Below are 22,124 nucleotides of genomic sequence, written 5' to 3'. Positions count from 1 at the left end.
TTTTTTTTTTTTTTTTTTTTTTTTTTTTTTTTTTTTTTTTTGCCTTAACAAAGGGGTCTAATCACAGAATCACAAGTGTTTGCATAGCTTGCCTTCAGAAGGTTTTGTACTTTTGCTAGGAGAAAGTTATCTGGTTCTGGGAGGATTCCTAGGCAACAGTATTGGAAACTTGAAACGGATTTTCTTGAATGAAAAATAACGCAAAGGAAGTATGTTGATTTTATAATATTTGTGGGGTCTCCCCAGATAAAGATCTTCATATTTTTTTTACAGGTCTCGGGGGGGGGGGGGGGAGGGTTAAATGAACTATAAAATACCTTATGCACTTTTAATCGTGTACTAGTTCCATTGCTGCTGCATTGGTCTGAGTATATTAGGATACAATCTTGCAGTGAGATGTAATTTCATTCATGAGACTGAATGAGTAAGAGAAAGCAGATGAGCTTTTTTGGCACTGCAGTCTTCATGTCATTCAGCCCAAGGTAATCCAACCACCTGAACTTCTTGCTAGTAAGTAAAAGGGGGAATTATTTCAGAAACGTATTTTATGCTGAAGCTTTGGTACAAGCATTGTGGAGAGCACTGGGTGCGTGGTCTGAAGCCAAGCCTGGAACGCTGCCTGGAAACAGGGCACCTGTGGCTGGGCTAAAGCATCACTTGGCAGTAAGTAGGTCTATGCAAAGTGATCTTAGGTGGGCATAACCATGGGCGAGCTGCAAGATAGGCAGAAGCCAGGCCATCAAGCCCCTGGCACAAGGGGTTTGCTTCCTGCATGCCCCAAATGCTGGCTGGGTGCCACTGCGGCGGGGCAGAGGTGGGTCATTGGGGTGCTGACAGGGGTACCAGGGTGCCGCCACTGCTTGGAGCTCTCCATCCGGCAGGAGCGCAGAGGGAGGCTCCAGCTTCTTTGCATGGCAAGAAAGACAGGGCCCTCAATCCCGGAGGGCAGCAACTTGCTGGTTTTTCCAGCTGTGAGAAACCTGGATCCGGTTCGGATCCTCCACAGGGCACATTATGCCGCATGGCGATGTGCGCACTGTTTGAGGGCTGTGAACCCTCCATGTTCCCGGTCTTGTTGGAAAGCAGGGAAAATGCCACTCATGGGACAAGCATCCACCTTCCTCCCCCAGCCGCCAGTCCTGAGATCCTGCCCTGTGCACGAGGAGCTGCCAGGCTGCTTCCCCACAGATGGAAAGCACCAAACCTGTGCTCCAACCCTCGGCTCCTCCTCGCACCCTAAGAAGTGGCTGCTTCCAGCTGCCCAGCCTTGCACATCAGAGAGAGACGGTTCAGGGCAGCGCTTGTGGTTTGCAGCTGCTGAGCTTTCACAAAGCTGCTGCGCAGTCACATGGTGGAAGCCCTGAGCGCCGGTTACATAAACTTCAAAGGAGAAAGCGCTCTGATGTGATTTGGTCTTCTGAAGAGCAGGATTGCAATCGCCTTCATTCCATCGGCCACACACACGCACAGGCACTAGCTGAAATCGGATGCAAATGCTGTCTTCGCAGAGCCTTGTTTTTCCCCTCGTGTCCATGCTTTGTCCTGGCTGAGTGCGGGTCTGGTGACATTGGAGGGGCTGCAGGGAGGGACTAACCCAACTAAACGTAAAAAAATGCATGTAAAGATACAAGGCAGAGATGAAACCACAGTTTTCAGGCTGATGGGATTCAGCAAGGCTTTAAAGCAGCAGCTTACACCTAAATTTACACAGGGGAAACCCCTGAGGTCCTTGGCCCTAAACATGCCTTGAATTGTGGTGGCTTCCATAAGACTGAAGGCTTTGAGATTTACATGTACCCAGCATTAGGATAAATTAGTTCTGTTTAAGTGCCTTGCTAAACTGGGATCTGTTAAGCCATTTGTGTGGGTAAGGAGAGCCTAAGGGGTTTTCCAACCTCCTGGTGTGATTCCAGCTGTAATGACCCAGCCATCCAAGCTTGCTTTACCCCAGTGAGAAAACATTTTTTTTAAGTCCCTTTCCCGATAAAATGGGGCTGGAAGGGCTGGGCCGTGCTCTCAGTGTTGGCAGCTGGTGCCCTCCCTCCTGGGAAGTTTTTGTGGCTCTCTGTGAAAGGGACATTGAAGCCACCAGTAAGATGGCTAATGAGGCCCCTGGGACATCTCCCTCTGGTTTCATGGGTCCAGCCCTCCGAAGATAGCTGTTCCCATTCGCTTAACTGCAGCTTGATTCTGCTCCCACATCAAAGCAGGCAGTGGATTTGTGGGGACCCAGGCAGAGGCAATGGTCTGAGCATCTTCCATCGCCACCGGGCATAGGAGCAATCCTCCTGACCTTGCTCTACAACAGCTATTTGCCCTCAGCCTGGCTTTTCCCTGGCCATTGCATAGCATTTTTGCTGCAAAAAGATGGACAAGGTAATTACTGAGATACTTTGCAGACCAATGGTGGTCACTGTCTATGTGTACCATCTGTATTTGCCATGCTGCCAAATAGAACCTTGCCAAAACCTTTACCTTGCCTCTGCAGCCTTTCTGCTGGAAAGAGGGCATGAGCAGTGATAAACGCCCATGTCACTGGTGTTGCTTGGAAGATGCTGGGGTCTTGTGGCAACAAGCAAAGCAAAAGAGAACATTGCTCCCAAGGGTGCTGTCTGACCCCAAGGAGAGCAACCTGCTGGGAAGAGCAGGGCATCTGCCTGTCCTGCATCCACTGCCCACATCTGGCCAACCATGGTGCCCTGAAAGCAAATGCAGGTGGTTCATTCGGGGCAACTTTGGCATGTGCTGGGCAAGTTTTTGCTCACATGGTGGAAAACCTGGGCACAGGACGCAGTTGTCAGACACAGCTTCTGTGACTTCTGGGTGTTTGCTGGAAATGTTGCAGCAGCAACTCAACAGCCAGCCAGCAGCAGCACACAACAGCCTGTTTGGATTTTGTAAATCTCCATTTTGATGGTGCTACTGGGTGACCTAAGCTGAGAAACTCTCCTTCATAGTTCTTATTTACCGTCTAATTTTGTAAGAGACAAATAGGTTTTGTACCAAACACCACGGGTGTCCACCCTCTTCCTTTGTAACATTCCTCTTTTGCATAGGAATTTGTGAGGCCCTTTTGCATCATCTGACCAACCTTGTGCTAACACTCGGGGCCCGGTGGATCATTAGGGCTCTGAGTAATGGGGCGGAATTTGTATGGCAGGGTCATGATGAAAGCGCAACAGCCAGGAGTAGCATTGGGAATTGCCCCTGCAGAGGGAGAGCAGCTGCATGCCAAGAGCAGGGCGTGAGTTTGGCAACAAAAGTGTTCTTCTGGGGAAAGGTGGGACTTCCTGGTGAAAACCAGCTGTGCTGGGGTTGGAAATGCTGCCCTGCTGTGTCATGGGACAGTTGTCTCTTCTACGATACCAACTTTTCTAACCAGAAAGCATGTTCCTTCATGCAGGGAGCCTACCGGGGACTCCAGAGATGCCCTCCAGCAGCTGAGTGAAAGGGGAGGGTGTGGGAGGAGGGAAATCCAGCCACAGAATTTCAACTAGTTCCCATCGATAGCTCTGTAAATCTGTGCGCACACATAGACCATAAAGAGCACAGAAGGTAGCTGTTCAGTGTGTGTGGTTAAGGTAACAGAGTTAATTTTGCAGACTTACAGACAGGTTTCTTCAGAAAAATGAAGTGCAGCTGATAGAGAAACATGGCGTGCAGCTAACTGGCAGCACAGCAGAGAACACGAGGCTTTTATCAGCAACATGATCTCCGTGTGCCATGTCAAATCAGGAGGCATCACTCTACAGAGAGGGACATGGAGCATGTTCAGTAGAGAGCAAACCCCCTCAATGGCCTGGTAACAATGATGTGGCTGGTGAGATAATGTGGAAGAAGCAACACACCTCTGGCAGGGGAGACCTCTTACCTGAACTCACAAGTCACCAAACTGGAGCTAGAGGCATGGACCCCATGAATAGTCAATGAGAGAGCTTGGTATCATCAAGCAAAAGATTGCTTTCTAAAGTCACCAGCACAAAAACGTGGAGTCACGCTTTGCAGGGACACGGGGGCATGATCCAGGAGCGGAGGTGGTGTTCCTACGTGGCTGCCAGCCTCAGCAGAATAAAAGAAGAAATATGAACCAGGAGGAACAACAATGCTGTGTTTACAAGCACTCAGCTATTCATAAAGCCTTCCACATGGACACTCAGATTAAGGAGATTACAGAAGGTATAGTTTCTAGAAGATGTACCTATTATCTTAATGAATGGTTAGAGTCACTTTTGTGATTCATTTTGCCACCAGCATGCAAAAAACTCACAATGTGTCATTCCAGAGGTGGTGGCTGGGTGCATGAGCTCTGTATTATGGTTGTCTCCACTGGGCTAAGCATGATAAAGGGAAGTATTTGTCCTAGAGGAATCTTCAACCAGCTTCTATTCATCACAGCCCTAATGCTCAACATCACCTGCTCCAGGGGTACCTGAAGCTGCAGGGCTCTGCCCTGCAGAGCAGCCAGCTGCAGCATCGGGCACCACAGCCTTCATTTCCCCGCTGAGCAACCTATGGGCTTGTAACCTCCATTTCCAGAGATGAGTGCTCTGAATTGGTAGCAAACCACACATCCAGGGAGATAAAGACAAGCAACGGTAGTGATTATCACTCCGGACTGGCAATCTCTTCTGCCAAAGCAGAGCTTTCTCAGTTACGTCCTCGGTGAGCCAGGTCACTGCGCCTTCGGAGAGGCAAAGCCATGCTTTGATTCGATCTGGGGTTTCTGGGGTGGGTTCCTAAACCTCTTCACTGAAATCTCATGCTCTAAGAAGCAGTTTCTTCCATGTGTCCATACTGAGTTGGAAATCCAGCTGGGCATCTGTCACCGACCACTGCCATGCACTTGGGAACCTGCACCGCAAGAAAACCCAGCACTCAGTAACTGGAAAAGAAAGCTAGAAAAAGAAGAAAAAAAAATGGAAAAGAGCAAGCCTTACTGTGAATCACGTCTTATTTGGCTGTGCCGAAAGGACACCCTGGCTATCCTCTGTTGGAGGATAAAAGGAATCACATTATTAAGGTGAACCTGCTGCTTTCAGAAGAAGCTGCATGGAGTGGGACCTGAGAAGGTCAGGTCGCATTTCACAGCCAGGCTGACTCTGCCCCACAATCCTGCATGAATCAGGCACCCAGTCTCCTCCTGAGCTCAGTGGGGTTGCACGCACTGAGGAAGATTCATTTGGGGAACTCCAGTGTAATTTCTTGAAGCCACATCCATGCATTGGTCTGTTGCCTTGTTATCCTCTTTGTTCTTGTTATTATGTGGTTGCTTTTTCTCGTTGAATATCCTATGGGGTAATCCACCTGCTGGGCACTGTGTGTGATACCAGGGAGTGTTTAGCACCTGTCTCTTGTTCTCCATCCAGAAATGGCTTGCATGTGGAAATCTCAATGACCAGAAGCCAGCTTGGTGCTCAAGACATCCCAGTAATTGCACACCTGCACCTTCCTGCAGAGAGCAGTTGGTGTTTCTCCCCTGGGCAGTTTTGCAAGCACTGTCACCATGCTGCTCAGCATGGCAAATACTTGTCTGCAGACAGGCCACCTGGCAGAGGATGGACGGGTGGCTCAACTTTCCCTCTAATTACTGAGCGTGACAACTGTGGCTTCCTTGTCCTCATTTCAATTATGGATTGACAAACACCAGAGGCGGACTGTCCCCAAAGCGTCATCCCTCTTCCCAGTGGCTTTCTTTCAAGTTATTCCAAGAGTATATGATAAAGAGAAGCAGTTGCTTATGAGATGGCTACTGGGTTTGGCATAATTGCCTGTTGCTCTGCTGAGCTTCAGCACCTACTTCCCACCTGCACCCATCATCACTGCCACCAGCCGAGTGCTGCAGGGCACCGCATGGGCTCGTCTCCAGTGCCAGAGGTTTCGGGTGCTGAGTGGTCAGTTCCTCAGGTATGCCGAGTCCCCTTGCCTTCACCCCAGAGCTGGAAAAGCACCCCTGAATGCAAAATATTTCCATGTTTTACCCTTCCACCTATCTGCTGTCTTTGCATTTTTGACCTGTCACTGCCCAGGAATAATAGCAGTGCTAATTTGTCTTCTGCTGTGCGAAATAGCTCATTTCAAGAAATCTGGCAGTGGTCTTTTTTAAGGACCTATCTAAGGTCAACATCTGAGCTCCTCCAGCACTGTCAGTTGTGCTTGTGTGCTGGTATTCAGTAGCTGGTGTGTCCTTCGTGCGTGGTGCAAAGCCTTTTGTCCGCTCTGCTCTGAGCCCTGCTCAGTGCTGGGGTTTCTGATGGTGGCAATCTCCCATCACTTGTCCATTTCCACAGCGATGGAGGCGTTGTGAAGCTTGTGCCCAAAGGTTGCAAAAAGTTGAAGTCTGAAGTGATTCCCCCTCATTTGCATCACTTTTGGGGAAATGTAGAACTAATTGTATAATGTGAGTCCTCTTCCTGCAGTTGAAGTCTGACCTGGAGTGACTCAGTGCCAAGGAACAGACCGAGCTGCCTTTAATCCAGAAAAGGGATAAAAACCAACCTGCTGAACTGGAGCACAGCCAGTGAGCGCTGGGTGGAGACGGAGGATTCCCCACCGCAGTGCATGGGCAGCGCCTCGACCTACCCGAGCCCTGGAGAACGTCTGTGGGATTTCAGTTCCCACATGCAACACAAGCCCTGTGAGTGCCTAGTTTGGATATGTAGCCGTTCCAGCTCCAAAACCCAATTCTATCTATGCCAAACCGGGCCGTGCTAAAGATGAGGATGTTTCCAGGGTGGATGAAACCTTCATTTCCCTGTGCTTCCTTTAATTTGGATTGCAGGTGGAGGTGCCTGAGGTTAGGAGCTTCCTCCAGCCGCCTCTGTGACACCAAAAAAGTGGAGAAGGAAAGCTCAACCTTTTGTTGGCCTGTGTTTGGAGAGGAGCAGACCTCCTGAATAGACTGCAGTAATTTTTAAGCATTATCTGGCCTCCTAATATGAAAAATTAATAATGAGAGCAATGCTGGCACACTGATAGCAAGGAGATATTATTGTGCTGCTCTGGCCTGAATACGCTTCAGGAGGAAAAAGGAACAGCCTCATACACATCTACGTCTTCTCCTTCCTCATGACGGTCCACCACACACAGTCCCTGCCTCTGAGAATTCCCTCATTTGCTGTTTGTGTCTCATGGGCGGTAGAGGAGAAATCCTGACCAAAGGCAGCAAAACGTGCTTGGGGGCAGCCAGGTCAAAACACACCCGGGTGTTCGGTTCAGGCACCAAGCAGAAAGGGCCACCATTCACATTGCTCTAGTGCTGCTGAGAGGAAGTAAAAGAAAACAAACAGTTTTCCAACAACAGCAGCTTAAAGGGAAAGCAGCTTGATTAAGCGGAGGCAGGAAAAAGCCCAGCAGGGCCCTGCACTTCTTGCACCCGCAGAGCTGGGGGATCCTCCAGCCCTGAGCTGAGCGTGGGCTGGGACATCTCGCTGCCACCCTGAGCCATCCCTTTCCAAGCGACATCTCCGACTTCCAGCTTCCCCTCCCTCCTGTTAGTAACACTGACCACATCACAAGAAACAACTTGCTTTTGAATGTAGTGTGGATTGTGGAGCCGTCTGGCTGCGAGGAATGAGTGTTCACAGGAGGGACTAATTACTGGCTAATTTCTTACCTGCATTTATCCACAATCTGCTTTGTGGCGGGCTCTTCGGGTATCGTTTGTTCCCACCTGCTGTGCAAAGTGTCTATCCGCTTCCTGGGGCTGAAAACACAGCCTCGGATTTCCCATGTGTGCAGCCATGGGGCACCCCATGGCTGCCAGCCCCATGTGCTAGCAGTAATAATAATGTAGTAATAATTATAGGCAGTGGTGTGTTCATTAAAGAAAAGAAAGCAACGTATCAGGAAGACAGCTCGGCTGTTCCATTTGGTGCAGAAAAGGGAAAGGAAACCTCTTCTGTGAAAACTGGGTATCTGAGGGGAAAAAAATAAAAAGAGAAAGAAAACGAAAAAAAAAAAAATGGAAATAATCCCTGATAATGATTCCCTGAGTAATGGTTAAAAAATGCAATAAATCTGTGTCTGCTTTGTCAGACCACAAAATTGCAACTTCAATCCCCCAAGGAAATTCTGAGCTGTGTAAACATTGTTTTTTTTCACACCTGGGATAAAAAGGTGAAATTACACAAGTCAACTGTTTTTTTTGTTTGTTTGTTTGTTTTTGAAGTGAGATTTTTCATTTCTTTCTGATGTGGCTGGGGACTTCCCAGTTTGGCTGTTTAAGGTATTCACAACAGAATAAAGCAAAATTCCTGCTCCCACCTTATCAACGTAGAAGGCAGATTACTACACGGTTGCTATCATATGCACATGGAGAATAGCAAGCAAGTGAAAATGCTTGACTGACAAACTTGGTTTGAAGGACTTCCTTGTGTAGCATCTGGCGCTCGGTTTGCCTGCTCAAATATTTGCTGCAAAGTGTGTTTTCTGAGTTTTCTGCTGTGGTTGTGCCATCTCGTCTGCCTGGTGCTGCGGGGCTGTGCAGCCCAACGTGGGCACCGTGGGGATGACTTTCTCCCTTGGTCTGTTCCTGTAACAGGCCCACCTTTTCCTCTTCCCATGTTTTTATCTGGGTGTATTTATCTCAGAGCTGCCCTGGGGGTGTGAGTCACCCTTCTGGGGCTGTAAATGAGGTTCAGGGTGAGCGGGTCAGTGGGGTAGGGCCGTCTTTTTTGAAGATTAATTTATGTCAGAAGAGGTCCACCCTGCCCAGGTTGGTAGAAATGGAAAATGCTGGTTATAAAGTGGGATGAGGCATTTGAAGGAGTTTGCATGATGGAAGAATGGAGTCAACCCTGCCTTCAAATCGCTGTAGGCCAAGGCCCTGATCATTTTTTGGAGGGGGCGCAACACCCGCCACGCTGCCTGTCTGTTCCCATGGGTGATGGAGAGGACCTGGACCATGCTCTTAGCCCAGAGGCTTTGCTTCTTCCCACTTTCTTCTTTGTCTCCTTGACTGTGGTAGGCTTTGGGTTAGAGTGCTTGTATTGGTCAGGCAAAACACCAAAACCAAAACATTTCACATGATGAAATTTCTGGAATGACATTTTTAAGTTATTAATTGCTAAAAGAACTGAACAGAAGCTTTTTCCAGTTATTAGAATGCCTTCTCTGGGTATATTTACATGACAGAAAATCCAGATGCCAAGCCTGAAACAGCAGTTTGTTTTAGATAACTGCAATTAGAAAAAAAAAAAAAAAAAAAAAAAAAAAAAAAAAGAGCAAAAATTTTATTTTGAAAAATAGTCAAAACAGGCCTTTGAAATGTTTGCAATGAAACTGTATAGCTGGCAAAAGTTCACTAATATAATAATATGGGTTTTGCTATTTTGCCATGATTCAAAATGGGAACGTTGTTTTAATTCTTAAAACAAACAGTCACAAAAAGAGTAGGAAAAATAGTAATCACTTCTCTGGAAATGTTCCCAGCCTCTCAAAGCTTGTAATGCAAGGCTTAATGAATAGTTTGCGAACCATTTGAGATGAACCTTTCCCCTTTGTTACTGTGACAAAATCTTTACAGCTAACCCATTCAGCCACAGCCACACGGAATAAATAAATAAATAAATAAATGCAGCCTTCATTTTCCTCTTTGGTTTTCTAAAATTATAGCTGAGAACACCTGGGTGTTGGCTCAAACACGAGGGGGAGCGGTGCTGCCCATCTTCTGGAAGAGGCAGTATCACCTTCCTTTCTTCTCGCTATTATTCAGTCCACTAAAAGGTAATTATTCTCCTGTTGCAATTAGGCAGTCGCCTACTGCTTCCTTGGTTGAGGTGGGAGAAGTCACCCTGGCTGACGTCAGGGTTTTGAACAGGTTTAGGCTCCTGTTCACCCTTGAAGCCAGAGAGAGGTGCAGCAGAGGGGGCACTGCCCTTTGCTCCCCGACATCCCAGGCTCTTGCCTCTTCCTTGGCCTTGCTATCAGGGGATACCAAGCCTTGGTCTCATCACTGTTATGTTCAGGAGGGGAAAACCCCAGACAACGTGGTGGCCTCCACTCAGCCTCCAAAAAAAGGCTGAGCAGAATCGCTCTGGCTGTGGATCGCAAGCGCCCCAAGGAGGACCCTGGAGCTGCCTCACATCTCGGCAGGGGCTCGAGGCGCTGGGCTGGCCTTCCTTCCAAATTGCATTTGCAAGCACGCAGTGGTGAATGCATTATGCTTAGATGCAAAACTAGCTGATGAGGTAGGCTCTGTCTCATCTAATTTTAGCCACTTTGGATAAACCACCGAACTGGGTTTCCTCACTAGAAACTGGGGCTCAGATGGAGGGCTGTCCATCCCACCTAACCTTGGTTTGACAGGTGGCCAAGCTTAGATGAGACATTTTCCACTTATAGCCAGGAAATGACAGCTCATGCCCTTCCCCAAAGGCACTTATCTTTTTTCTTTGCATTAGTCTTTATTTTAATATTTGCTTTTTTTTTTTTTTTTTTTAGGTTGCTATTAGAATTGTGCCCCATGAGAGCGCAGAGATCAGTGGTGCCGTGCGACCTGTAATTCTTCATGTGCTGGAGACAGGAAGAAATTCAGTGTGATAATAGCGTCTGCAAATCCCGGGGATGACAGGCAGGGTGTATTCGTCTGAGTGTATGCAGGCGTCTTGCATGGCGATGTCTCCATTTGCGCTAATGCCCCTGCCCCGGGCTGCCTGTAGAGCCAGGAGAGAGCTAATTGATGCAGTCAGTAGAGTCTAGCGCTTGATGCATTTCATGCTAAATTAAGTGTCTGTGTTTGGTCAGATGAATCACCCAATGGAAATGTTGGTTTCTTTCCATGAAATGAGCCCCCAGCAACCAGTTCGCATGAGCTCTGCGTGGGAGCCTTCAGAATGGAGACAAAGTCGATCCCACCCCATTACCGCCAAGCGAGCTTAGAGCTCATCCCTTTGCCTTTGAACCATATGGGGCAGTTTCACCCGTTGTCAGCCCTAGTGCCACCAGAGCAGAGGTAGTTTGTATCTGGAATAGATATGGATCTGGCAGAGCACAGCCCTGATTGCAGTCCTACTGAGCCCACGTAGGACAAGGTCAGCATGGGCATCTGTCCTCATTCCATGTGGTGACCTGGGAGGACCAAGCAAGAGGAGGTCATGGTGGGGAGTGAAGCTTCAGGCTGGCATGCAGGACGCTGTGCAATGCTCAGAAGCATTTGGGGGGATTCTGGCGAGCTTTGAGATCAGTTGGTACTTAAGCAAAGGGCACCCTGGGCTATAAAATACCTAAGGGTGATGTCATTAAGGAGGTAAATAGAATAAACACCACTGGACTCCTGGCATCTGAGTCCCACCACACCCCAAGCTCTCTGCAGAAAATCCAAAGATCTGTTTGACCCTTTCTCTACCCATGGACAAACAGGCAGTAAAAGAGCATTTCTTCCCCCACTTTGTACTTTCATTAAACACCAGCTATGGAAAAATTCAGGGACAAAACATGTACTTTCAATGCAGTTTATTGAAGGCACAATGGAAAGCTGGGAATTTTGAGCAGTCAATGAAGGAAGCTCAGTTTACGTGAGTAAAAGATGTCAGACTCAGAAGCCTTGGAACTTCCTTGGTGTTTCAGGGGTGGGGATGGGGGTGAGCTCTTCTAAAAATCAGCACACTTTGAACTAGCCACCCCTAACATGCAGAAGCAAATGAAAGTAAGCAAATTCCACAAAAAGCCTATGGCTGCAGTGTAAATAGTAGGTGCTTTGAAAGTTGCAATTGCCCTGTTTAAAATTTAAGCTCAGATTTGCAGCTCAGGGTTTCTTTTTTTGACAAGAAAAGGAACATGCGCTTTGCAGTGCCTCCTGGGGAAGTTAAACCATCACGCTCTTTTCTGAAATGCTTTGGGAGGTGCTGTAAGAAGAAGAGGTGTCTTGTAAGGAAGAACATCACTAATGAATCTGCTCGTTATGGGAAAGCCAGGGAGGAAAGGCAGTGGAACAAACAAAACCTAAAAGCTGCACTAACCTAGGCAGGATAAACTCAGGGAAACAACACCTGAGCACCTGCTGGAGAAGCTTGCTAGATGTGACTTTAGGGCTGGGGACTCTGAAAACGTTACCTGATGGGGTGTATGTCTGATGCTAATGAGTTTGGGAATGGACTTGGTGACAATGGTGCTATTTGTGGGCAGAGAAACAATTCTGCATCATCTCAGTGATAGGAACTGTGCTCTGATGGTCCTGGCTGTGCCACCCATGTGGATATCCCTATGGAACAACACAGGGGTCTCTGACAACCCCGAAATTACCCACCACGCCATTGTTGCACCCCACAACTTCGGGGCTGTTTGCAACAACAACCGGGGAGCCCCCCAGCTGCCTGATGACGCAGCCTTGGTTTCCAAAGCTGACCACACCGCCAGCTTGGCAAGCCCCAATCCTGGCATTCAAGCCTGGGTTTCCTGTGCTGATGACAGTGCGGGCTGGGTACCCGCCGCTCCGGGAGCTGAATCCCCCGTTTTTGCAGCTGACGCCCCCAGCTTGGCAGTACACCTCTGGGACGCACTGCTTCGCCACTGAGCTCACGACTCTCTTGGGATGGATCCCGGCGCTCCGGGAGCTGAACCCTCCGTTCTGGGAGCTGTGGCGTCCGGATCGCCTCCCCAGGGAGCCGTAGCCACACACAGCTGCATTCGCAGCCAGCATCCCGCAGTCTTCGGGGATATTGTAGCCGCTGCTGACCACAGCTGCAAGACAGCCCATGGGATTAATTATTTGGAGATGGAAGACGCTCACAGGCAAGTCACTTCATGAGGGACAGAACCAACCAAACCTGATTGCCACTGCACTGATCCGACTAGCCTGAGCCCCTGCTCCTTCCTCCTCCTCCCCCAGGTCCCCGCACAACCCTCTCAGATCCTCATGCCTCCCACGCTGCTTTCCAGGCTGGAGGCTTATTCTCGCACAGACCCAAAGCACGCCAGCCCATAGCCTGCTGGGCTGGCCAGGACAGCTTGCTGTCACCTCCAAGAGGAGAAAAGGGGCATTAATTTGACCTCCCCCCCTCCGTCCAAATGATGATTTTCTGGAAATTCAGAGGCATTTGAGGTTTCTGGGACAAAAGCTTTTCCCTGACAGCCTGGGCTGGACTGGAAAAGGGAGACAAAGGAGGAGGGAGCCAGGACAGACAGACATTGCTGTTCCATAAAGTGCCCTTCCTACCATGAGAAACCCTCAAGGCTGTAAATCTTCAGGTTACTTACACACGCTCACCGGGTTCCCCACACATATCCTGTCAGGGGAAAGAAGAGAAATGCATGTTATCCCATTAACCAGTTGCATGCACATCTAGAAACTTGACGTTACTCATAACTTCCAACCACACATCCAGCCCACTTGTCTCCTAATCCTTTGTTGCAACACGTCTGACTATCCCTAGGACAGGAACTGTTTTTGCTGGCACATGGGTGGCCTATATGGCCTCCAGCCATCTCTCCAGCCCCAGTTTCTGTGAGCTGGGATGATCCTGGAGCTGCTAGTTTCACTTAGGAGCTGGAATCATCTGGCCTGTAGCTCCAATATCTAGGAGGAAAAGGACAAATCCTTGGCCACCCACCTGCTCTCTTCACCCTCCAGTAAAGTCTTATAGGTTGCAATCTCAATGTCCAGGGCCAGCTTGACGTTCAACAGCTCCTGGTAATCCCGCAGCATGCAAGCCAGCTCGTCCTTGGCCTTCTGGAGGGCGTTCTGCAGCTCAACATGCTTCTCCCGTGCATCTTTCAGGGCACAGTCCCCACGCTGCTCAACATCACAGATGGAGGTTTGCAGGCAGGAGACCTGTCAGAGGAGAGGATAACAGTGCAGGTGTCTTTGGGGCTCTGCTTCCTAATCCTTGGGTAATCTGCATTTGGATTAATCAGCTCTTCCAACTGCAAACAGGGAAAGACACCAGGTTCCCTGGGGGGTTTCTTCTCTCAGTCCATTCATTTTTCTACTGCATTGTACAATGCATCACTAAAACAACTCCCTTTTAAAAAAGACTGCTTAGCTCCCAAATTTCTCACTGTTTCATTTCAGTGCTGGTCACCACTGGCTTTGGGCCTTAGCCTAGAGCAGGTCTTACGACTACTAAAGGCCGATGCATCATCTTCCCCAGTGTCTCAACTGTCCTTCCTGCCAGCAGCACCTCCAGGCTTCACCTACCTGCTTCTTCACATTTTCCAGCTCACACTGCAACTTCTGTATCATCCGGGTTAGTTCCGAAATCTCACACTTGTTGCTCTGCAGATCGTCACAATACTTGCCCCTTTTATCCTGAAGCTCCTGAAACTGGAAACCAAAACCAGGGCAGTTGCCATTTCTGACCTGCAGCACCCTGAGCTGCTGTCAGACACCCAGGTTGCTTCATACTCACCCGGGTTTGGTAGAAAGCATCCACTTCTTCTTTGCTCTTCTGGGCTATTTCTTGGTACCAGCACTCCACGTTCTTAATGATGCTTTCCATGTCCAGGTCTCGATTGTTGTCCATTTTCACGATGACCGAGGTGTCACATAACTGGCGATCTACCTGAGCTCGTTCCTACACGGCGGAGAATGGCAGCTGTTAGCAATGTTAGCTGCTGGCAGTACTCAGACTTTGGAGTGAGGGAGGGCTGGAACAAAGAGCCACACTGCCCAGCTATGGGCATGAGTCAAGAAATGTCCCTCCGGTTGGCTCAGCAGAAAATCCTCCCTGCTGGATGAGCACGTCAGCTGCTGACCTACGTGCTGACCTGCAGTAATTCTGTCCACATCAAGGGCAAGGAATGCAGGTGACTTAACCCCTGGTATCCTGTCATCTTCGGCTGCTTTAGTGATGTTAATGACAGGATTAAGCTGGGAGTTTTGTTGAGCTCTAATCAGCCAGCTTCAATCCGGAGTAACGAGACAGACACATCTCTTGTCTCAGGGGTAGAGTTAGGACAGCCAATTCATACCTGGAGCTGCATTAAGAGAGGGGGAACCACCCTACCTGCAACATAATCATGCTAATATTACATCAACCTTGTAGTTCTGTGCTTTCAAGTATTCAGGGCTTGGGACGAGAGCAGTCCAAGAGGGACTGGAAGCTGTAGAAGTCTGGGACACCCAGAGGGTGAGGCAGCACCGGCTCTGGCGACAGACCAGAGGAACTCACCTCCTCGAACACACATTTCAGCAGCTCCAGCTGCCTTCTTAGAAGATCCACCTTCACCTCCAGCTCTTCCTTGTTCAAGAAGATACAGTCTGCGTCCTGAAAGAGATGAGATGTGCTCCAGCCCAATCTCACTGAAACACTGGGGAAGCTCAGAGAAGACAGGCAGTGCCAATAAAACAGATGCATGTTTCAACAAGATCTCAAGAGCAAAAAGGTGTGAGAGGATGAGTCAAGATGCCCCAGTGTCTCCTCAAGGAAAACAAAGCCATTCCAACATGACTTACAGGAATTAGTTTATTTATTACTTAGGACTTAGCTACAAACTCAGAATTGACTAATGAGTGCACAAACATAATTTTTTAATATTGTTCAAATGATTTCTCCTTTTCTGATGTCTAAGTATAAAGGACATGAAGAGACCGTCAGGAAATAACCAGCCTCTTCAACATCAAGTGTGCCAGTGTGGCCTCTCCCACTCTGACCCCTTCCACAAATACACCCTCCTGTGACAATTTAAGAATATGTTTGGGCTAAGAAAACTATTGCAGTAGTGCTGATGATGTGGACTTGCTTTCTACTCCCATTGTCTCTGTTTCTGACTGTGCTTCTTTACAGGCCTCCCTCTTCCTGCTCGCTTCTGCCAGGCATTTGCTAGCAGTGCACTATTTCAGCCAAGCTTTACACCAAATAAGCCCGTTAGAGGTATAATGACCCATTTATTTTGAGCTTCTCACCTTTTTGAGTGCTACAAACTCATTCTCTACAGTTGTACGCCTGTTGATTTCCTCTTCATATCTGTTGGAAAAGAAGAAGAAGGCTGAGGCAAGCAACACTCAAACACAGACAGCAGCCACCACAAGCAATAACAGCCTTCACTTGCCCAGAGACTGCCATCAGGCGCTGTAAGAGCAGTGTCTGGAAACCAAGCATTAGACCAACCGGAGATCAGAAGCCTCATCATGACATTACCAATGCAAAGAGCCTGCAAGCAAGGCCGAAGAATGCGCCGTCCCTGAAGGGACTGCACCGCTGGGCTGGGAGCGGTTGCCTGCAGGAGAGCAGTGCCAGCAGCAGCAGGAGACCCAAGGGCCCTTACTTGCACTTGAACTCCTCCACCAGCTGGCTCGTGGCACACTCTTCGCTGCCCAGCTTTTGCTTTTCGCACAGCAAGCAGTCCAGGCGCTTCCGTAGGTCGCAGATGTAGTTCTCAAAGTACAGCTCAAGGTTCTTCCCTTTCTTCGGTAGCACGTACTGCTGCAGGAGGCCCCACTTGGTCTCCAGCACCTTGTTCTGCTGCTCCAGGAAGCGGACCTGAGGGCCAAAAAGAAGCAGTTCTTCAAAGAAAGAAGGGGAGGCAATAACCCGCAACTGATTTAACTGTCTGCCCCCACTTTGAAACCAGAGCTGGTCCTGCAGGCATACGAATAGGACTTTAGGAAAGTGTGGGGAAATATGCCATAATATTCATGAAATTATCATGAAATCCAGCCCCTATTTAGGAATCTAGAAGTCACGTCTGAATCTCTGCTAACTCTGTTTCTCACCGATGACTGCAAATGAAGATCCTCCAGAAGCTGCCTCTGATGTGCTGTAGGACGAGACGGCGTCCCCAGCTGGAGGGACCTGTTTGTCTCTTCCCTACAGAGGGATCCTACCATGGCAACTCAGCCTTAAACATCTAACATTTGGGTGCCTGAATCAAGATCAGCTTTCTCTGCCATCAGGAAAGGTTTTGGAACAGCCACTCCATGTAAAGACAAAGGGGAAAAGAGAGTCTAACATGGGACAGAAAGATGAGCCCATCTGAGCTCTAACTTCTGTCTGAGACAGAACAAGGCTGCAACAATAAATCAGCCTTGGACTGAGGCCATACAGAGAGGGGAAAACTGCAGGGAAGTCTGGTGCTGCCACAGACAGGTGACAGACCCCAGCAAATACTCAAGCTGCAGTGAGCCCTTCTCCAGCAGTGCAGATCCCGGACTGAACAAACACAGCTCGTTGGGATCTGGACCCTTACATGGAGCCAGCTCAGCAGCTCAGGGCACAGGCAAGACTGGCATTCTGGGAAGGGGTTGGGTTGTTTCCCCTTTTTTTCACTGAGAAATGCGGGTAGGGATCAGCCTTGCACTCACCTTGTCGATGAAGCAGGCAAACTGGGTGTTGAGGGTCTTTATCTGCTCCTTCTCCTGGCAGCGTATTTCATGCTCCAGTGGGTCGACCCCAACGCAGAGGGGCTTCAGGAGCCGCTCGTCGATGCAGATGCCTTGGATGCCGTCAGCCTTGCGATCGGGATAGCCTCTGATGATGCTGTATCCCCTCGGGCCGCAAAGGCCAACCCTTCCTCCAACACCACCATAGCCTACACCTCCGAAGCTGAAGTCTCCGAAACATCCAGTACCACAGACCCCATTCACGTACGAAATTCTCCTGCTTCCACCCAGGTTGCAGACGCTCCTGCTGCTGTAGGCGCCAGCCCCGCAGCGGGCGGGCTGGCAGGCGGAGGCGGCGAAGCTTCGGCCGCAGATCTCCGAAGCTGAGCTGAAACCTCTCCGTCCCAGCACGGACCTCACCGTGGGCGCCTGTCTGCTCATCGCGGCTCCCGTGGAGGCGGAGGAATGTGGAGGTTCGGGGGAAGCTCTGCTGCAGGAGAGGAACGGAGATCCCGCTGCAGTGACACCTTGACGCTACCCCTTATATATATTTGGGAAGCTGGCCTTGATAGGATCAGGACATTAATTTAAAGCGCTTAAGGGTTTGGTTTGCCTGGCAGCAATGAATGCTCCTCAAAATGCAAAACAGCCCAGCAAATACTAACTACTGAGGAAATAAAAAGGAATCTAAAAGTGCTCTGTTTGCAAGTTGGCTTAGAATACATTACGGTTTGAAGTGCTCCCCTAACTTACGCTAATTATAGTTTAGCAAACATTTTTGAAGAAACTCTTTGTGATTTGTTTGCAGTGTGTCGTTTGGGGTTTTGTGTCTCATGGGGTTTTGTGTATGATGGCATATTTTGCAGACTTGCACTTTGTGGGGTTAATTTCACAATCTATCCTTTTTTCTCTCACCAGGCTAATTTTGGGTGCGGAAAAGTAATAACAACAAAAAATAAATCAGCTGTGGAAAAACAATGGAAGTTGTGCTATGATGCCTGAAACACTGGTAAATTTACTGAGTTATGGGTCTGGATTCATACACAAGGACTCAGAGTGCCCCCCCCCAAAAAAAGCCTTCCCTTGCAGCATTTTGCACCAACCTTCACTTACCACCACAAAACACCACCAAAACAGAGCAATTCATCCAGAAACTGAGGTACCTTTCAGTTGGTCACTAGATTTATGTTCTGTGACATCCCAGTGACATTTTTCACTCAGGCAGTGCTGCAAATTCTTAACCCGAGGTCCATTTGACATGGTTAAATCTTTGTCCCTCACTATATGGAACTTCCTACCCATCTGGATGTCAGAGACCTTTTGCTTCATCTTCTGGCAGCCCCTGCAGGTAGCAAAAAAAGAGATTGGCTGCACATTTCAGGCTGGTGAAATCCACCACATTCAAGAAGTGACAGCTGAAGGTTGGGTCACTTAGCCAGGCACGTCCTTGACTCAATGGGGATGCACTCAGAGAGAGACAACAGCCCCTGGGCCGGTGTCTGGGGGAACTGGGGTGATTCACTCTCCACAGGCATTGGTCTTTCTCCATCAACAGAGGAAGCCTTAATGAGTAGATTAGACGGACACCTGAGATGGCTTTGACTCACATTGACCAGAGAATCCCTCTCTCCTAGTCACCAGTCCAGGGAGGTGAGACACTGAAACAACCATCTCTGGCTCTTCAACAAACCGAACTTCAGAAAGTCAGAGCAATTGGGCTTTTCCAGCTCTTTGGGCATAAAGCCCTTGGGAGACAAGACATTACTGTGCACACAACTGATAGCCCTCAGCCCTTCCTCACCAAAGGGAATGTGAGCTCCAAGAAGGCTGCTGCTGCCTATAGACGTGAGGGTATCTAGAGGCAGCCAGTAGCCATGTTCTCTCACCCTCTTTAACCCCCCTCCAAAGGCATTTTCATTGCAAATCACAAAACCAACGCTAAACCTCCTTAAAATGTTAAGCCTTCTAATATCAAGCTCTCTGAAAAGGATACACACATCGAAACTCAGAAAGCCATAAGACGTGACTACAACACTGAGATTCACAAGGCTATTAATTGAACCTGTAATTGCAACTTACACGAGTTTGAGGGTCTGGTGGTATAAATTAGTTGCGTAAACTGATGCTGTTGCCTTATACAACTGGAATAATTCAACATGTTTATAGCGTGACTTTCAGATTACACCTTTGTAATATTTTAGGATCACAGTTCATGCTGGGTTGCCAGCACAATTGGCAATATCAGTTAAAACATACTGCTGGCAAATACAAAATACTTCAAGCTAAAGCTTGTAACTTCCATGATCCTTTAAATTCTAAACCAAGGTTGATCGGAAGTGGAATGCACATTTGAATCCAAAGAACAGTACAAAAGGCAATTGTTTCAGCTCTTTCGCTCAGCTAGAGCTACCACACGTTCTACATGGGAAAGCTGCATCCTGAATCAGAAGTCAGGCTGGGAGCTGCCGTGCCACCGCTCCCTTTCTGCACCCCATTATACACATCAGCTGACTGAGAGACACCTGGAACATATCACAGACTGCAATTAAACATCTGCAAACCAATCGTGCTGCATCAGCCCCACTTCCAAAACCTCTTACCAGAGCTGCCGGCTTCACACAAGGTAAGAGATTTTGGCCATAAGTTGTCCAGTATTGGGCAAAACTTCTGTGTTGGCCAAACTCCTGCTGTTGTTCATGAACCACAGTGAGAAGGCAGCTTTGCAGAAGGTTCACTTAATGTCTTCTAGGTCTTCGCAAGGAACACCAAGTGTTTCATCTGTTAGCACATAAGATCTCAGAAACCAACAACTTGTTGTGAGTAAGGACATGGGAAATGGGAGAAGAAAAAATTGCATTTTTTTAAAAAAGGTAATTCATCATACTTACATCATTTCTGAGGGAGAATGGGGGACAGAGGAAGGAAAGAAGAAAAATGTTTTGATGAGGGGTTGAGTGAATCATTTTAACGACTTGCAATCTCTCCCTTTGTCAGCGTTCTTCTCCCTGTATGGGCTGCTGAAAATGGAATTCATTATGAGAATATGTGAAGTTCACTAATTTGTTTGTTGCCTCTGGAGATGAATCTCAACTAGTTCTTAAAATATATTTTATGCGATAGTCTCAAAGAACCATGCTCCATCTCTGTAATTATAGACAGCCATAGAAAACTCCTTGCATTCAGATAGGACAATGGCAATAACAGCATTTGATAGGCATAAGATTGGATCATAATATGCATTTTTACGCACACACAGCTTCATGGACTCTTGTCCACGACATTCACAAGGTGTTAAAGAATTGATTTGGTTAGTACATCCTCATTCTCTTGTATCCTAAAACCAAGGTTGTCCATGAGAATTCAGTGTAGTAATGTATTTTTTCCTCTCATTAGCCTCTGTCTGCTCTATGTTAGAAGTCAAGTCTGGGATTTTCAAAGGATGTTCCTCATAAAATTCATCAAACACTGGGCCTGAATTTGCCTCCCTCCCAGCTTCAGCCAACAAACTGGCCATGTATTCTAATTTCATCTTTGAGACTCCCTCTATGGCTAATGTAAGGAGATAGGCATCTCCAGACGGTGATTCATCATGTCCTAAAATAGGCAGCTAGGAGAGGTGGGAGGAAGCAGCCTCTGGAGGCACTTGCCTCGCTCTTTATTGACTACCAGAGGCAGTCTAGACAACCAGACAACCAGACCAGGCGCCCAACTTCTGGATGGTTAAAGTTAGGCGAAATTAGTCCCACCCTTTGGGCGCCGAATTTCTTCAGCACCTTTGAAGTCTTAATGAGAGTACACAACATCACACGCTCTAGATCTGCTCGGTTCCTGCTGTACGCGTATGTCATATCTCCGCGTGGTGATTAGCACCTGTAAATCTGAGCCTCCCAACAAAGCAAAGGATTGGTTTGATCTTTTTCCATGCTGATGTCTTCCTCTCACAGAACTGCACAGTGGAAATAAGTGTGGGATGTATGGGAACCCAGGCCCTTGAATGAGATGGAATCACACTGCCTGTTAAAGCAATAAGATCAGAAAAGGAAAGGAAAACATTGCGGCTATTACTAGGCTACAGCAGCCTCCCTGTAAAGGTGGAAGAACTCTTCTCCCTTGCCATTGAAGCTGTTTGCTTGGACAGAAGGGATTCTGTGAGCCCCGCAGAGGAAGGAATTGCCCACAGAAGCTGGGCCAGGTCCTCCTGGGAAGCGTGTTCAGGTGGCAGGAGATACCTCTGCCTTTTGTTATGCTAAGGCACCAGTGCCCAAGCCCTTGTTCGACTTGATTCGTGTAGCTTTGTGACGTACTGCTGAATTCCTGATGAAGCGCCCAGCTGATTCATGAGGCGCTAATGTTCAGAGAGGCTGGTCGCAGCTTTAAAGAAAAGCACTTCCTAAATTAACTTATCAGCTCAGCATCTTGAAATGGTGAGGGGGAAGACTGAAGGTGAGAAAGCAACACTAATTCTGTGTCATCTCCCTGACTTATTCTTCTCTTGTGACAGAATCATCTATTTTCAGTGGAAACGCCATAACCTTTTCAAGATACTTAAACCCCTCTTAATGAATATTTACAGCTGCTCCATTTTCCTTTGTTGTAAAATCTTTCCCGTGGTTTTCTTCATTAAAGATCATGACTGTTTTCTTTTGTGCTCCTGATTGTTCTCTTTGTATATGATTGGGAAAGGGCATCTTATCACACTGGAATTATGGAGGGAGAGAAAGTTCTTCCAGTTCTGAATCACGATAATCGCTTCCGATAGGAAAGAACTTCCCCTGGACTCTCCCTCTTGTAAAACACATATCTGCCTGGCTGGCACCCACATCGTTCGTTTCTTTGCTCTGCTAGTTCGCTTTCATCAGTTCAATCG

The 22,124-nt window shown here is 48.1% G+C and overlaps 1 protein-coding gene and 1 long non-coding RNA gene across 4 annotated transcripts; one reads left to right on the top strand and one right to left on the bottom strand.

Moving 5' to 3' along the window:
* Nucleotides 1-12,194: 12,194 nt before the first annotated feature.
* LOC118155541 (keratin, type II cytoskeletal 4-like) lies at nucleotides 12,195-17,786 on the bottom strand. The gene is made up of 9 exons (XM_035308864.1): nucleotides 17,240-17,786; nucleotides 16,204-16,418; nucleotides 15,842-15,902; nucleotides 15,108-15,203; nucleotides 14,346-14,510; nucleotides 14,135-14,260; nucleotides 13,548-13,768; nucleotides 13,195-13,223; nucleotides 12,195-12,678 (listed from the first exon to the last, which is right to left on the bottom strand). Exons 1-9 carry the CDS (start codon nucleotides 17,696-17,698, stop codon nucleotides 12,200-12,202), a joined length of 1,851 nt encoding a protein of 616 aa, XP_035164755.1. The 5' UTR covers nucleotides 17,699-17,786; the 3' UTR covers nucleotides 12,195-12,199.
* Nucleotides 17,407-21,904, top strand: LOC118155559. Of its 3 annotated transcripts, none has more exons than XR_004745911.1 (3): nucleotides 17,407-17,521; nucleotides 18,176-19,880; nucleotides 20,007-21,904. It is a non-coding gene; the product is annotated as an uncharacterized LOC118155559 (long non-coding RNA). The 3 variants fall into 3 exon arrangements; XR_004745910.1 differs by having other exon boundaries at nucleotides 17,509-17,730; XR_004745909.1 differs by lacking the exon at nucleotides 17,407-17,521 and having other exon boundaries at nucleotides 17,794-19,880.
* Nucleotides 21,905-22,124: the final 220 nt, after the last annotated feature.

The sequence above is a fragment of the Oxyura jamaicensis genome, chromosome 33 (assembly GCF_011077185.1).
Source record: "Oxyura jamaicensis isolate SHBP4307 breed ruddy duck chromosome 33, BPBGC_Ojam_1.0, whole genome shotgun sequence".
NCBI classification, from domain to species: domain Eukaryota; kingdom Metazoa; phylum Chordata; class Aves; order Anseriformes; family Anatidae; genus Oxyura; species Oxyura jamaicensis.
The sequence above is the reverse complement of the archived record's forward strand: the minus strand, read 5'-3'. Positions and strand labels throughout refer to the sequence as shown.

What these genes read in the sequence shown, in the direction of transcription:
- LOC118155541 (XM_035308864.1), bottom strand. Translation starts at nt 17,698, where the DNA reads ATGAGCAGACAGGCGCCCACGGTGAGGTCCGTGCTGGGACGGAGAGGT. An exon ending in TTGCCTGCTTCATCGACAAG is followed by an intron (nt 16,419 to 17,239) that starts GTGAGTGCAAGG and finishes TTTGGCCCTCAG; the next exon opens with GTCCGCTTCCTGGAGCAGCA. An exon ending in ATGCTTTCTACCAAACCCGG is followed by an intron (nt 14,261 to 14,345) that starts GTGAGTATGAAG and finishes TTTGGTTTCCAG; the next exon opens with TTTCAGGAGCTTCAGGATAA.